Below are 17857 nucleotides of genomic sequence, written 5' to 3'. Positions count from 1 at the left end.
GTCCTCAAGGCCTGGTGGGCCAGGATGTGCTCCACTCTCTCCTCCTCCCCCTTCATCTGCTCCTGTGTGCTCCAATCAGAGATGTCCCTCTCCTGGAGCTGCAGATTCAGTGCTGTCCTTTGAAATAAATTCTTCTGGGGCAGGTGTCCACAGAGTAGTTGGGATTAGGGCCAGCCCCTCCAAATGCTACTTATTATCTAGTATTTCAGTATTTTCCTGGTAGGTCTGTATGTCTTAAATTATCATGGAGTATATTTCCCAACTTCTCCATTTAATTGAATTATTCTAGTGGCAGTAGGAAAGCTATTTGGTGAATTGTCTATGTAATTGGACCTTTTTAAGACACGGTCCTGTAGAGCACCAAGTTCCTATGGTATAATCAGGAATGGAAATTAAGTAGACTTTTTAATGAATGAGTTTGTGAATAAAATTCATTTTAGAAGAGTAGCCACTAATTGAGTAATCCAGTTGGTTGACTAACCCTGAAGGTGTCGTGGATGACAATGGGAAAGAGGAGGCTGGCTGCTCCTGTAAAGATTGACAGTTTCGGAAACCCTTGTAGCCTTGATCCACATTAGATTTAGATTCATCAACCTAATAGCAGCGCTGGGTTTATTCGGTTTAATGCGCATAGTAGACAGGGTCTTTCGCAGGAGAAACCTAGTTTGTGTCTGTCTCCACACATTTTTCTTGTTTGATCTGGCTGTCAATACAAGCTGAGGGTCACCCCAGTCTGTGTTGGCACCCCGGGTGGCATAATGGATTCTGAGTTGGGCTGCTGACACAAGGCCAGCCTGTTGAGTCTCCCAGCCTCTGGGAACCACAGTGAGCAGTTGTACCCTGTCCTGCAGGGTCACTGAGTTGGAATTCACTGCATGGCCTTGCAACTCCTTGTATTCTGTATGATAACACTGACATTGCCTGTTTTTACTAATTAGATAAGGCTATTTACCAGGCCTGGAGAATGTCCCTTTTATTTAGTTTGTGAATCATTAGTAAATATACTAAATAAATCTCCATTTTGTTTATAGGCACACACAGTTCTCACAGGCATCTATCTGATGTAGTGCAGCGTTATTTTCTACAGTATTCTTTTTTCCCCCATTCACAATGTTCTTAATGCCTCAGTAAATATTTCAAACTTTATATTTAAATAGCTTTCATTTCTTGATACTTACTGACAGTTAATTGAGGTTTCCTTGTTTTCCCCTTCAATTTGACATACATAAGAGGTGGTGACCTCTACCAAAGGATAAGTAATCCTTTGCCCATCCAATGCTCTAAAATGCTGTTTGTCTATTACTGGTCTGGTTGTCACTTTTGGTTGCTGTTAGTATTTGCTGTGCATTGGCAGGGAGCTTCTAGAGGTCCTGGCGGGATTCAGAAGAGGATGTGGAGTGGGGTGTCATTGCTGATGGCAGGTCGATGCTGGCTGAAGGCAGAGCATATGAGAAAGATGTTTACTTGTGTTTTAGTGGCTGAAACTTGAATAATACCTTTCCTACCCAAGAGGGGAAGAAATAGCTCCATATGTTGGAGGATTTGCAGCTGTCCTTCATGGAGATCACCAGTGTGTCAGTTGGGTCCTCCGCAACACCAGACACAGCGAGATAGGAAAAGTACAGGAGATTATTTAGCGGGGGTAAGAAATAGGAACCACAAAAGGAATGCAAGCAGGATCAGAGACCCCTTCAACTTGGAGACCTGAACTCCCCAACAAGAAGAGCTCCAAAGCAAAGCTGACCCCATATCGGAGCCCTGAGGCTGGGAGGTGACAAGGGCTGGGGCTGTCAGTGGATGGCACTCCTTGCAGCCCAGTGGAGGATGTTTTTTCTTGAAGGGGGAAATAAATGTGGAGATTAAAATCACTTCTATTTTCTGCCTCCAGTTCTTGAGATTGAGATAGGTGTCACATGTTTCCTTTTCAAAAAAAGAAAAACATTTTATCAGTACATAATCCACATATAGAATCCAATAGTTCAGTCATACCGTTGTACAGTCATTACCACAATCAGTTTTTTAGAACATTTTCTTTCTTGTGCTTATTGTTACTAGCCCCCTATTTCCCCCCATCCTTCTCTGCCACATTCCTGAGAAGCCATTCATCCAGTCACTGGCTCTATAGATTTAACTATCTGATGTAACATGTTATGAGGATTGGTCAGTAAGAACTTGACATAAAACTTAATTGACTAATATATGCTAAGTGTTTTTTCTGCCAAGTCTTAGAGTTTATTCATGCTTTACTGCAATACAGTTTAACTCCATGTCTTGATTTCTTGGCAATGAAATTGTTCATTTCAGTAATTTATCTGAATATAGAATTTGAGTTAGATTCCAATGTTGAACAGCAATACCATATTTCACACCTTGATTCAGTGGTTCTCAACCTTCCTAATGCCGCAACACTTTAATACAGTTCCTCATGTTGTGGTGACCCCCAAACCATAAAATTATTTTTGTTGCTACTTCATAACTAATTGTGCTACTGTTCGGGCAACCCCTGTGAAAGGGTCGTTCAACCCCCAAAGGGGTTGCGACCCACCGGTTGAGAACGCTGCCTTTATGAGAAGCAACTACTTTAGGTGCCTCTGAAAAGAATGCTGTTGATTCTAATTTTAAGAAGCCATCAAGTAAAAGGCTTATCACAATTTTAGAGATAAGAAGTAAAAACTTATGTCTAATTGAGAGGAGCCCGTGGCCTCAAGGAATTGGTTGATTGGTGGTGGGAAGTTGCCATTCTATCTTTTACTAGTTTTTACTAGTTTTCTACGGTGTTTTCTCCCTGGGTATTTTAATTACTAGGGATATTTTTCCCCCTCACTAGCCTTACTTAGCATAATTCTAGATGCTTTTATGTAAATCATAAGAGGATTTTGTGCTCTAAATCATTTTATTGGGGGCTCATACAGCTCATCACAATCCATACATACATCAATTGTATAAAGCACATTTGTACATTCATTGCCCTCATCATTCTCAACATTTGCTCTCCACTTAAGCCCTTGGTATCAACTCCTCATTTCTCCCCTCCCCTCTCCCCCTCCCTCTTTGAACCCTTGATAATTTATAATTATTTTGTCGTATCTTACTGTCTGATGTCTCCCTTCACCCACTTTTCTGTTGTCCATCCCCCAGGGAGAAGGTTATATGTAGATCCCTATAATCAGTTTCCCCTCGCTACCCCACTCGCCCTCTACCCTCGTGGTATCACCACTCTCACCACTGGTCCTGAAGGGATCATCTGTCCTGGATTCCCTGTGTTTCCAGTTTCCATCTTTACCAGTGTACATCCTCTGGTCCAACCAGATTTGTAAAGTAGAGTTGGGATCATGGTTAGTGGGTGGGGAGGAAGCTGTGAGTTGCAATCACCTTGGAGACAGTGAGTTTTTCTACTGTTTAAACAATGCTGGCAGGAATGGGAGGAAAGTGGAACCTTAAAGCATTGCAGCTTTTTTATTTGGTCTGAGTATTAAAAAGTATAACAGCCTTTTGACTCCGCAGTCCAAGGACAGGAAAGCTATCCCTGAAGATACCTGTGTGACAAGCAGCCAGTCTACAGAAACTTCATATTTTTCTTGCAATTTAATCACTGATTATTAGAATCTTCTGAGTAGTGGTAAGTATTTAATCTTTGTACCATCTCTTTTCAGAATTCTCTTGATAGAGCCCAAGCCGCCAAGAACAGAGGCAATAAATACTTTAAAGTGGGAAAATACGAACAAGCTATCCAGTGCTATACTGAGGCTATCAGTTTGTGCCCTACAGAGAACAGCGTTGACCTTGCCACATTTTATCAGAACAGAGCTGCTGCCTTTGAACAGCTGGTATGCATCTTGGCTTGGCTTATTCTGTTCCTTTCATTTCTGTTTATTTGCTTGAAGTTTCAGTTACAAGAACAAATTTTAATTTTGCTCACAACAAATACAATGCAAAGTTAAATTTTTCCTACTTTATAGAATTAGAAAAATCCCCTTGCCCCCCAATTTTTTTCTGTTGACTACATGCTCAAACATTTGAGGTTTTAGACAAGCGGTTCTCAACCTGTCGGTCACAACCCTTTCACAGGGATCGCCTAGTTCATAACAGTAGCAAAATTATAGTGATGAAGTAGCAACAAAAATAATGTTATGCTTGGGGGGGGGCGGTCACCATAACATGAGGAACTGTATTAAAGGGTCACGGCATTAGGAAGGTTGAGAACACTGGTCTAGACTAAGAGTGATTTTTGGAGCCATTTAATTTTAGATGTTTATAAATGATAGTGATATGGTGGCCTAGGGAGAGATGAAACCTTTAGATAAATTTGGCAAAGGTGATTAAGAAGTTTGACGTTTGGCAATAAATAGGAACTTAGAAATGGGGCAGTAACTGTAGTTCTGTTTTTGTTTTTTTTTTTTAGTAGGCTTTTTTAAAGATGGGGAAAATTGAATAGAGAAGTACATTGATGCTGAGAAGGGAACATTGAAAACAAAGCTGGTCAAGTGGACTCAAGTTACAGGGGTGGGGTCATTTTTGATGAAGGCTGCTTCCTGAGTCCTGGCAGGAGGCTAGACAGAGGTGATGGAAGCATACAGATCGAGATGAGTTTGTACACGATTTGGCGGTAAAAAAGATGGCCTGGTATACATCTGTTGACTATTTTTCAAAATTAGGTTGCTGTTATAACCGTTTGGGTGAACTTTGGTTAGATATTGACTACACGCTAAAAAAAATTTTTTTTCCTGTTATGGCTCTTAATTATCAGCTTGCTTGTCAGGTTTGGAAACATGCTCTCTGTTAACAGTGCTTCTGTAAGTTATGACTTCCTTTTTTAATACTTCAATTACAGCAAAAATGGAAAGAGGTGGCAGAAGATTGTACAAAAGCTGTTGGACTTAATCCCAAATATGTGAAAGCTCTCTTCAGACGTGCAAAAGCCCATGAGAAACTAGACAATAAGAAGGAATGTTTAGAAGGTGAGGGTACATCTGTGTGTACATGTCAAAACTGTTGTCACATTTAAATGAAGATTTATTTGTTTTGTGAATAATCAATGGCATTTAAATGTTGGGCTCTCTTCAACTGAAACTTTGTTTCCCTACTGAAATTGAGGTTACTTTCTCAACAACTAGAATTAGTTTTAAATATTTGGACTTTATACAATAGGACTTCAAAAGATTTGTGGGGAAAATGTAATTGGAGATATGTACCACATCTTTTAAACTTGGGCATTTAATGAGTATTAGTATGATCCCATGAGTAAGGAAATCCAAAAGGTGTTTTATAAAGTGATTTTGCTTCTTAGATTCTACATTATTTTCAGTTAATAATGCTGTATACATATGAAGTTTTAAGATGAATCATTAAGGAAAAAACATTTATTTTTTTGCTCCTGGCACTTGCAAATATTATTTTATACCCAATTAGAAAAAATGAATTTATTATTAGTGGATATTCTGCAGTCTGAGTGCTCATGACTGCTGTAAAAACTGCAATTCGTGTATATGCAAATAACATTATTCTGAGTAATATGGGACTAAACCAGAATGTGATTTCTATCATTTAAAAGTAATTTCAGTATGAACGGGTACAGATAAGAGCCGGAAACACAGGGAATTCAGAGTAGATAGACCTCTCGGGAACACTATTGAGAGTAGCCATAACAGGATGTTAAGGGGAAGGTGGAGGGAAATAGGGGGAACTAATCACAATGATCTATCTATAACCCCCTCCAGGGGGATGGACAATAGAAAAGTGGGTAAATGGAGACACTGGTAAGTGGAAGACATGAAAAAATGATCATTTAAAATTTTATTAAGGGTTCATGAGGGAGGGGAAACGGAGCTGATACCAAGGGCCCAAGTAGAAAGAAACTGTCTTGAAAATGATGATGGCAACAGATGTACAAATGTGCTTGACACAATGGATGGATTGTCATAAGAGTTGTACGTGCCCCCAGTAAAAGGATTTAAAAAGAAAATAGATGCAAAATGACAAAAAAGGTGATTTCCGTTAATTAACAGCATCAATTTACATAAGATCACCAGAATTACTGGTGTTAAAATTTACTTTTGTCATTAAGGAAAGGTTCATTTTGAAAAGATTTGATTTGCCAAAACAGTATGATTTAAAGAGTTTGGGAAACTGGGTTGTGTTGGGTCTCAAGATCAGCAATTCAAATCTACCAGCCACTCCATGGGAAAAAGATGGAGGTTTTCAGTTCCTGTAAAGATAAATAGCCTTAAGTTTAGTTTTATTTTTGAAAAACCGCACTTAAATGTGGTGTCACCATTTCAGTAGTAGGTAAAAGGAGTTATTTGGGAAAAGGAATCCTAAGTTTTGAGCCAAGTATTGAGATGAAAGGGGCACACTGTTGACTCAGCCTGCAGGAGCAGTACTGAGAATCAAGGTAGTGGATAGTCCTACAGGGCTGGCTTTCAGTCGCACTCGCTCTGCCTATTGAGTGCTGCTAGTCATCCATACAGTAATTTCAAACTGGTGTTTTCCCACCACTTCTAGATGTGACTGCAGTCTGTATATTAGAAGGGTTCCAAAACCAACAAAGCATGCTGCTGGCTGACAAAGTTCTGAAACTTCTTGGTAAAGAGAAAGCCAAAGAGAAATACAAGGTAAAGTCCAAGTTGGTTAATGGGTTATTTCTAAATTAGGTTGTATAAATTTGGCCATCTTGGTGATAGTAAAAACTGGAATTAGAACTATATTATTAGAGCCAGATTGTTACTGTCTTTTTTCTCACTCTCTGCTTTTGTGGCTTACCTTTCACTCAAGTAGGATAGGCAGTGCTTTCTCTGGAGAACATGGAAAGAATCCATTGATAATCCAGGGAATCAAACTATTGTCCAGAAATCAAATCCATCTGTTGGCCTGTTGTTATGAATGATTTTGTTGTAACAGCCACAGAGTAGTCTCCACCAGACCATGTGGCCTTCAAAACCTAAAATCTTTACAATCTGATCCCCTGGAAAGAAATGTATTGACCTCCGTTCTATACAATTAATGTCTTGGGGTTTTAAAATATCATTTTAATTCATTTGGTGAATGGTATGCATTTTAGGGGAATGGATACAAAGATAGGGGCCTTGCCCTTATAGAATTTGAATTTAGTGAAACCATTAGCATCTATAAAAGGTATACAATGATGAAATGTTCAAGGAGAGGTCAGCAGAGTATCATGGGAACACTGTAGGCATCACTGAGCATCTGTGGAAGGGGCCCTGGTGGTGTGGCATTGAAGCAGCTAGCTCACGTAGGCCCACTAACAGCAGATATTACAAGGGATTTCTGCTCAATTTCAGCAATGTTGAAGCAGTCATTTTTTCCTTGATCAATAGCTTGCTTTTCTGTTAATTTCATTCTAGTGGGTGGAGTGTCTTGATTTTATACCTGTAAATATAAGCTGAGTTAAATAGGTTTCTGAACTTGCAGGCCTTCTGTACAAAGGCAGCTGGCTTTTAATGAAGCACTAACAGAGTTGCAGTAGTAGTAATCATTTCTTTTATGGAACTGTTTCCCCCATGAACAGCTCACACACCTTGTGAAATCTAGTGTGAATATTGTAAAAGGGATCTTCAAGGAGCCCCTAGTATTTTGAGGATTTATATGCTTTGGGTGTTGTAAATGGTTAACATGCTGGCTGCTAACTGAAAGACGAGATTTGAGCCCACACAGACATACCTGAAAAAAGATGTCTACTTCTAAAAAATCTGCTCTGGGGCACACAGTTCTGTACTGACACAGAACTGACTCTTGCTTTCTGTCACTTTGTGCTACGATGATAAGAATTATTGGTATCTTGTGGTTTGGGCAAGAAGAACTCAAACTCGTTGCCTTGTAGGACAGAACATCCGCTTCCAAGGTGCTGAAACCTTAGGGGGGCAGAAACCTCATTTGTTCACAGAGAAGTCGACGGTTAGCAGCCCAAAGTGTAACCCACCTGGCAAGGAGAAAGAGGTCTCACTCGAAAACCTGATTGGTCTGACGGTTTCTCTGTTCAGCTGTCTCTTGTCCTATGGCTTAGAGCAGGTGTCCTCAAACTACGGCCCGCGGGCCACAGGTGGCCCACCGAGGACATTTATCCAGCCTGCCAGGTGTTTTTGCCTTGCTTGTTTTTTTATTTCAAAATAAGATATATGCAGTGTGCATATATATATTTTTTTAATTATAGTCCGGACCTCCAACAGGTCTGAGGGACAGTGAACTGGCCCCCTGTTTAAAAAGTTTGAGGACCCCTGGCTTAGAGCATAATATTCTTCAGTTCCTTGAATGAGATTTCAGTTTTTAGTTATTCTGAGTGTTTTACAAATGTATCACTTATTAGTGGTTAATCACTTTGATTTTCCTAAACGTGATTACGTTTCAGAACCGCGAACCTCTGATGCCATCTCCACAGTTCATCAAATCGTACTTCAGTTCTTTCACGGACGATATCATTTCTCAACCGATGCTTAAAGGGGAGAAGTCGGATGAAGATAAAGACAAAGAAGGGGAGGCTTTAGAAGTGAAAGAGAAGTAAGTGTATCACACATGGTAAGGCCCCATGTACTAACCAAAAGGTGGTCGGTTCAAACCCAGCCAGTAATTCGGCAGGAAAAAGACCTGCTGACCTCGAGTTCCTGTGAATGGGTTGGACTTGAATGCACCCAACAGCAATTCTCTCTTTACAAGGAGGCTTCAAAAAGATTGTAGAAAAAATAGAATTAAAAATAACTCAAAAAAACAACAACAAAAAAACTCATTTTTCCATGAACTTTTAAATCTTTCCTCTTGTTAATAAAAATATTTGCAGCTTATGTCTGTTACAATTAAATCTCCAGTGACTCAAGGTTTTACTGCCAAATCTTTCCTTACAGCTTTACATGATATGTTTAGCCTTACATGATATTTTAAAGAAGACTTCCAATTGCATAAGTGACATTACATTTAAATGTATGTAGCTCAACAGCGAAATGCTTTGGGTATTTTGATATATAAATTGCGAGATTTTTAGGCATGCACAAAAGAACAAATTTCTTTGAGCTTTTTTCTGTTTAGCTAGGAAAATGATACTCTTTGGGCTTCTTGTTTGCTCCTATAGAGAAATAAAACCACAAGTACAGGTCCTACGTTTACAACTGGAGCTCAAGTGTTAGAATGTAGTATATAAACCATCCGGCCTCCTTGTCTATTTTTATTTAGCAATACTTATGGTGGTTGGTAAACTAGCTCTCTTTAAAAGAAGACAGTATTCCTGTAGCACACGAGGACCGGGTTTTGCATTCATAACCATATGGGGGATTGGGACAAATGGATTGCCTCGATTCCTATATGCGTAATTGTTGGACTGTGCATTGTGCTAAAATGCTACAAATGTCGTCAATGGATACATAATCTTTTGGAACACTGTATTAGGAAGTACGCTGGTGGTACTAAGTTACTCTCTTGGGTTGAGAACATAGTCTCAAAAAAAACCCCAGAAAACCAACCAACATAGTCTCTGTCCCAGGAAAATTACAATGAAGTCAATACCATTCTGAAAGGGGGAGTGATCATGAGCCAAAATTGGCTCTAAGGGAACTAACCCAGAGGTGGCAAAACATGCATAAATACTTGGAAGGCACAAGGATGGAAGCTTTCATGGCTATTCCCATCAGAATTGGACTTCGTGCTTCAGATTCATCAGCTTGAAAATAGGAGCAGTAATAACACCTTACAGGATCCTGTAAGAAAGGGCCCAGTCAGTACTAAATACTCAAGGAGTCCTGGTGGCATAAGGGTTTACAGTATAGATCTGGCAGCTAATTATAGGTTAACAGTGGTTTCCCCGTTTCTCCAAAGGAGATGCCTTGGCCACTGGAGATCCCCTTGCAGAGGGGTCTAGGGGAGGAGATGAGCCAGTCACCGCGTGATGTAACAATGATGAGAAATACAACTTTCCTCTAGCTCCTAAATGTTTCCTCCCCGCTCCCACTACCATGACTCAAATTCGATCTTGCAAGTCTGGCTAGACCAGAGGAGGTCCACTGGTACAGATAGGAACTGAAAATACAGGGAATCCAGGACGGATGAGCCCAATAGGACCAGTGGTGTGAGTGGCAAAACAGGGAGGGTAAAGGGAGAATGGGTAGGAAAGAGGGAACCGATTACATGGAACTGTGTGTGACCTCCTCCCTGGGGGACAGACAATCGAAAAGTGGGTGAAGGGAGACGTCGGACAGGGCAAGATATGACAAAATACCCATTTATAAACTTTCAAGGGCTCATGTGGGAGGGGGGAGCGGGGATGGAGGGGAAAAATGACCTAATGTCGGGGGTTTAAGTGGAGAGAAAATGTTTTGAGAAACGATGTACAAATGCGCTTTACACAATTGATGTGTGTATGGATTGGGATAACAGTTGTATGAGCCCCCAATAAAACGTAATACATAAATTAATTAATTAATTTTTTAAAAAGGAGATGCCTTGGGGCTTTGGGTACCTGTGAAACTTACCACCTTGGGAAACTACAGGGCAACTACAGTGAACCCTCGTTTATCGTGGTTAATCGGTTCTAGACCCTACCGTGATAAATGAAATTCCGCGAAATAGGATTCCTTATTTTTAAATCAAATATTTTCGCAGTTAGAGCATAGAGGACATGAAAAAACACCCTTTAGTCACCATTACACTCGTATTACCCAATTTATTAAACGAAAAAGGGAAAATACAGTAAAACATTTTGGACGTCACAATTATCATTTATTTATTATATTATTTATGGCATCAAGCGTGTACAGTATGAGCCAATCAGTGGCAGTAATGACAGCATGCGCTGTTACGCAAAAACCGCGATAGAGTGAAGCCGTGGAAGTCGAAGCGCTAAGTGGCGAGGGTTCACTGTACTGTATTATGTGTCACTATGAGTTGGAATCATCTCAATGGCACTGAATTACTTAATGCTCTCAGTACTTAGAAACTATTGTTCCAATCTGATAATTGATTTTATTTTCCTAACTTGGGGAATCTGGGGAATATTGGAATGTAATTACAGGAAAGGCTGATGCAGAGTTACATGCCAGGCTTATTTTCTACTCAGTTCAACAACTAAAGTGAGGAAGTGAACTTTAAATTATGGTGATGTACATTTGGAAGACCCCTTAAAGGCCATCCGGTTTAAATTCCTCCAGTGTAAATATTTTTACATATTTATATATCTATACCTTCTATAAATAAATATCCCAGTAAAAGTGACCAATAGAATGAAACACTGCCTGCTTGATAAACGAGTCTTCCTTTAAATGTGTTTCTTTGATCTGTTCACCTGTTAATCGTAGGTCTTTTAGGTGAAATTGTCGTTATTGACTATAGTTTCCCCCATTAAGGCATCAAGACCATTTCTGTCTGCATCAAAAATCCATATCTGTCCCCCAGACTCCACTTCTACACTGGCTGACCAGTTTTTAAGGAAAGTGGGCAATTGCTTGCCTCTAGTGGACACTGTGTACCAGTTTTAGAATTGGATCTTCTGAGTGAACAGTTTTGTATGCTTGTTTTCACTTTTAGCTCTGGATATTTAAAGGCCAAACAGTATATGGAAGAAGAAAATTATGATAAAATCATAAGTGAATGCTCAAAAGAAATAGATACTCAAGGAAAATACATGGCAGAAGCATTGCTACTCCGAGCCACCTTCTACCTGCTGATTGGCAACGCCAATGCCGCCAAGCCAGATTTAGATGAAGTCATCAGTTTGAAGGAAGCGAATGTAAAGGTACATTTAAATGTGTAACTTGAATATATATAATCGAGTTAGTAAAAATTAGTATATTGAAATGTTTTTGTTGTGTTTTCCAACATTTACCAGAATTGCCATTGTCAATTACCAAAAAGCTGTACAGGGAGAGTGAAACATAAATAGCAATGATCTTTATCTCTAGGTAAGGAAGGACGCCCTCTACCCCTAGCATCTGGTAACATCACCATCCTTCCTAGCCTCTACATCAGCGGTTCTCAACCTGTGGGTCACAGCCCCTTTGAGGATCGAAGCGACCCTTTCACCAGGGTTGCCCGATTCATAGCAGTAGCAAAATTAGTTTGAAGTAGCAACGAAAATAATTTTATGGTTGGGGGGGTTCACCACAACATGAGGAACTGCTGTATTAAAGTCACACCATTAAGAAGGTTGAGAACCACCGCTCTACATGTTGTGGTTAGTTTGGAACGCTGGACTCCGAGGATAATGGTAATGCGGTATTTGGGTAGTGCTCAAAGTAACCTGAAATAAGTGGTAGCAAAGATTTTAATAAGAATTGACTGTACTCTGGTTTTATATTACCCCAAGGGGGAAAAAGCCCAAGTCTAAAAATAGGCTAGAAATACATTGGTATAGGTAAACCAAATGACTTTACAGTTGTGGTTTGAACAGGTTTGCATTTTGCAGGTTTTCTCAATGTAGATGCAATCACTTCTGTTCTGGAGACTTAGGTCTGTTGAATGTGAGCTTAACCACCACCTATTATTAAAGGGGGCTTTAAAAGTTTGGAAAGCTCTCATTTTAAAAGCCCCCCTTGTATTAGTAACTTATTAACATTTCTGTGACCCATTTCCTTGTCCTTTCATCTCAAAACAAATTATATATTTTGGATATAACAGTTGTCTTCAAGGCACACATAATTGTTAACTTTTCCAGACTTGTAAACAAAAGTAGATTTAGTTAGTTCGGTTTATTTCAAAATAAGATTACTTAGTAATACTTGATTTTTACTGCTGATCTTCCTAATGGTTATAAATATTGTGCTCTTTCTATGTTTTTGTAGGAGAACATAATAGTGCTTTTGGACAGGCTTTTAGAGACAGCATATTTCTTACTGCATCCTCATGAGTTTTTTATTCCATCTTTCAAAAACCACTTTAATGTATAAATTAATAAGTATAATTTTACTTATGAGATTCAGTTGTGTAAAAAAATAGATTAATGTGCCATAGCCAATAATGAAATCATTACAAATGATTATACTTTAACAAGTCATTTCATAAAATTAGTTCTAAATTAATGAGAGGAATAGTATTGAAATATACTGTAGTGATTATCAGGCCAACTTTACCCATTTTTATAAATACTCTTACACAAGTAACATGCTTTAAGAAAGCGGTGGTTTTTTGTTTTTTGGGTTTTTTTCAATGGCAGGTAGTGAGGTGACTCTCGCCATGTACAAAACTAACTGACGATGTACTGGAGGACCTAGTCATGACGTAAAGTGGTAAGACTGACAAAGCATTGCAGGAGACTTTCATGCCTTGGCTTAGACAGTGGCTCCTCAACATGAAATTAAAAGGCATGTATTTTTAAGGGCAAATTTAATGGCAAAATTTAAAATATTGCTTCAAAGGATACCAAAAGGAGAGAAAAACCACCTACAGGAGGGCAGAGACATAGCCCCAAACTGTATCAGCAAGAATATATAAAAAGCCTATGACAACTCAACAATAAAAAGACAACCCGATTAAAACATAAGCAAAGATGCTGATAGGTTTTTCTGCAAATAAAACGAGCACATTGGCAGCAGGAACGTGCAAAGATCTTCAATATATCAAGGGTCGGTGAGGGTGCGGTGAGATTGTCATCCATTGCTGCTGAGGATGTAAAATGGTGAAGCCCCTTGAAAACCAGATTGATTTAATACATTGAGTTAGCACAACTCAAGAATTTCATCTAGGTGTGTGTGCTAGGGAACTTCACAAGGATTGTGGAAAAACTCATGGTTCAGCTCCATTTTTCCACAGACTTCTTTTGAAGCCCCCTCTTACACCTAAGAGAATTCAGTATCTACAAGTGGGTTTCAAAAATGTGGAAAATGATTAAATGATCATGATTTTCTCCCCCATAAACTCCTTGAAGCCCACTCAGATATAGCAACACAAAGATGTGTATGAGATTAATTGTTCATTGACAGTATAGTAGAGGAGATTGGAGAGATGGGGAGCTAATCACAATGAGTACAAGGAAGAAAACACCCTAAAATTGAACATGGTGATGGTTGTACAACTCTAAGACCACTGAATTATTCAATGATTTTGTGAATATGACAACCTGCTAAATTAAAAAAAAATGTGTTCATAACAAACAGTAAAAGTACCCCAGATGTCAACATCATTTGATAAATGGCAAAATAAAATCTATATAGTGAAGCATTATTTGGTTAAAAGAAATGGAGTTCCAATACATGTTTTTTTCTTTCTTTCTTTATCATTTTATTAGGGGCTCATACAACTCTTTTTTTTTCTCCAGTTTCTTTTTTCTAAAAATTTATTTATTTATTTATTTATTTATTAAACCTTTTATTAGGGGCTCATACAACTGTTATCCCAATCCATACACACATCAATTGTGTAAAGCGTATTTGTACATCATTTCTCAAAACATTTTCTCTCCATTTAAACCCCCGACATTAGGTCCTCATTTTTCCCCTCCCTCCCCGCTCCCCCCTCCCCCATGAGCCCTTGATAGTTTATAAATTGGTATTTTGTCATATCTTGCCCTGTCCAACGTCTCCCTTCATCCACTTTTCGGTTGTCTGTCCCCCAGGGAGGAGGTCACACACAGTTCCATGTAATCGGTTCCCTCTTTCCTACCCATTCTCCCTTTACCCTAACAACTCTTATCATAATCCATACATACATCAATTGTGTAAAGCACATTTGTACATTCATTGCCCTCATCATTCTCAAAACATTTGCTCTCCACTTAAGCCCCCGGCATTAGGTCCTCATTTTTCCCCTCCCTCCCCACTCCCCCCTCCCTCATGAGCCCTTGATAGTTTATAAATTGTCATTTTGTCATATCCCAATACATGTTTACCTCATGGCTGAACCTCATGTCCTACTTACTTGGAAACCAGACCCAAAGTTCACTGCTGTGTGACTCCATGTGTGTCAGCGGCAAGGGCACCAAGAGGCAGAAAGTAGGGCTGTTTCCAGGGGCTGGCAGGGAGGAAGGGCTTGCAAAGGGGACTGCTGACGTCTGGGATTCCTTCTTGGCGTAAAGAAGGTATTCTGGGATTAGATTTTTTTTAAATTTTAAATTAGATTATTTTTTTAAATGAATAGAAAGAAATAAAACTTTCATATGTCTAAGAGGCTCTGGTAGCCTAGTGGTTATGTGTTAGGCTGCTGACAGCAAGGGCACCAGTTGGAAACCACCAGGACTCCTCAGAACATCAGAGGGATAGTCCTCCCGTGCCCTCTGTAGGCCACTGAGTCCGAATCCACCTTGAGTGTGAGTTGTGTTGGTTGGCTTGGCACAGAATTCATAAATCATACACCTGAGAATAGAGCGTCTGTTTAAGAAAAGGAAAGACTTAGTCGGTGACGGTCTCTCCCCGTTCTGGTTCGGCAGCTCCGGGCAAACGCGCTCATCAAGAGAGGCAGCATGTACATGCAGCAGCAGGAGCCCCTGCTCTCTACTCAGGATTTCAACCTGGCCGCCGACATCGACCCTCAGAATGCCGACGTTTACCATCACCGAGGGCAGGTCAGTCTGCTTTTCATCCCTACAGGCTTGACGAAGGAAGGCTTAACTGTTGGTTTCTTAGATGTTTATTCCTACCATTGAGCATTTTATACTGTTAGAACTAATAGGATGATTTGTATGGGCTACTTGTATTAAACAAAACTATCCAAATAGTATCTACCTCCCTCTGAGAGGAAAAAAAAATCTAATTTTAGCCATATCCTGGGAACCTGATTTTATAACTCACTTAATTGTTGGCTTTGAAATGCCTATAGTGGAAGATATGGCCACCTAACAGAAAAGCTGAAGTTATTCTTCTTTAAAGGAAAAATTTTCCTAGTACGTGAAGGGGCATACAAATTTCTAGAAAAAGTCCATTATCGTGTTAAGATGTATTGACTTGATCTACTAAAATTCTGATATTTTGAATCCTTAGTGGTGTTGCCTTAAGATAAGTATCTCTAATTAGCTTAGAAATTGGGAAATATGGATGTTTAGGCTTTTTAAAAGAAATTTCCTCTTAGTAGTGATAAAAATTGCAGTGTAGAGACATCATAGCTTGATAATTGGGTTAAAAGGTACAGGATAGTCTATTTCAGGGTTTCTACTAGAGTTAATTATGCACTGAAGAATTGGAGCACGCATGGAAAAGATGGCAAGGAGCCGTGGGCGTGCTGAGAGCTAAGCTTTGGGCAGCTGGCCCGAGTCAGCATGCCAAACCCACCATGTGCAGTCATGGGAGCCTGAGGAGCAGTTGCACACTGCCTTGTGGGGTCAGCTCTGGCAATGGGCTTGGGGTGCTTTACTTTTGGTTTGGGCAATATGTTTAGCTGTGCCAATATGTTTAGCACAGGATTCCTTACTACCTGGTACACCTGTTATCTTGAATGATTTCATTTTTTATCTTAGCTGAAAATACTTCTTGATCAAGTTGAAGAAGCTGTTGCAGATTTTGATGAATGCATTAGATTAAGACCTGAGTCTGCTCTGGCACAAGCTCAGAAATGCTTTGCATTGGTAAGTGCCACTTCTCTGCTTTTTAAATATCATTATTATTTCTCCATGTTAACAGAAATAAACATCTCATTGCGAAGTTATCTCATCCCCTTTATTTACTGGGGTGATATAGATTTGAAAGTGTGCAGGTTGAAGAGCAAAGTAAGGATGTTGGTTGAGATGCAGCTCCTTTTTCCTCAGGGTGCGTAATTGAATTAATCCGAAATAATATTGGTCCTTAATTTTTACCCTGCCCTCACCAGCACAGATCTGCATCTCTACCAGAAATCGATGGGTAAACAAGCTTTGAGGATACTCTGCAGTTAAGCCCACTCAGCTCTCATTTCTTGTGCCACTTCTAAGAAAATGTTTCAAAAACAGAGTTAACAAGATAAAAGCAAGTCCATTTTTAATGAAATTAGGTAGTTCTGGTTAGTCTCATAGCTGTAAATCCTAAAAGAATTTACTTTTATGTGTGGCTATCATAGCATAAGACTCACACAAGCGACCATTAAGTGAGGTGTCAGCTAAGTCCACACGGAAGAAACACACACACACCAACCTGTGTGGTTCAAGGTTGTAAATAAAAATCTACGATACAAGGAGGGAATGGGATTAGAGCGCAAATTCTGAGCACCTAGTGTTGCAGATGAGAGATTAATTTCAGGCGAAAACCTGAAACCTGTTAGCAGGGTTCTCATGTAGATTAAGCCTCTGGTGATTCTCCTGGCCATAGACCAGGGATGTAAATAGCCATGTTATCAGATGCACTGGAAAGTGGATTTTTGCAGACATAGCTAGGTTAAAAAAATTTTTTATTTCTTTTTTTTTTTTAAGTTTATCAGTTTTTTGGAGGGCTCTTACTAATCAATCCTATGACAATCCATCATTTAGTTGTATTAAGCACACTTGTACGTATGTTGCCATCAACATTTTCTTTCCACTTGAACCCTTGGTATCAGCTCCTTTTTCCCTTGATCAAGTTATATATATATTTTTTTCTTTTTTAAAAATCATTTTATTGGGGGCTCATACAACTCTTACCACAATCAATACATCCATCCATTGTGTCAAGCACATTTGTAAATTTGTTGCCATCATTATTCTCAAAACATTTGCTTTCTGCTTGAGCCCTTGGTTATTAGCTCCTCATTTTTCCGCCTCCCTCCTTACGAACCCCTCCTTCATGAACCCTTGATGATTTATAACTTATTATTTTGTCATATCTTACACTGCCTAACGTCTCCCTTCACCCACTTTTCTGTTGTCCATCCCCTCAGCGAGGAGGTTACATGTAGATCCTTGTAATAGGTTCCCCAATTTATATATTGTGGGGGGTTTTAAATCATTTTTTTAGGGGGCTCATACAACTCATCACAATCCATACATACATCA

General features: G+C 39.4%; 1 protein-coding gene across 1 annotated transcript in view; it reads left to right on the top strand.

The window, feature by feature from the left end:
- The window catches only part of TOMM70 (translocase of outer mitochondrial membrane 70), a 34267-nt gene that overhangs the window by 8341 nt on the left and 8069 nt on the right, over positions 1-17857 (top strand). The window contains exons 2-8 of the mRNA XM_004706370.2: positions 3654-3827; positions 4832-4958; positions 6502-6611; positions 8363-8511; positions 11521-11728; positions 15353-15487; positions 16376-16483. Coding sequence (XP_004706427.2) covers positions 3654-3827; positions 4832-4958; positions 6502-6611; positions 8363-8511; positions 11521-11728; positions 15353-15487; positions 16376-16483 — 1011 coding nt within the window. The remainder of the gene's footprint in view (positions 1-3653; positions 3828-4831; positions 4959-6501; positions 6612-8362; positions 8512-11520; positions 11729-15352; positions 15488-16375; positions 16484-17857) is intronic.

The sequence above is a fragment of the Echinops telfairi genome, unplaced genomic scaffold, assembly GCF_000313985.2.
Source record: "Echinops telfairi isolate 266 unplaced genomic scaffold, ASM31398v2 ScPeMD7_6;HRSCAF=24_0, whole genome shotgun sequence".
Classification (NCBI taxonomy): Eukaryota; Metazoa; Chordata; class Mammalia; order Afrosoricida; family Tenrecidae; genus Echinops; species Echinops telfairi.
The sequence above is the reverse complement of the archived record's forward strand: the minus strand, read 5'-3'. Positions and strand labels throughout refer to the sequence as shown.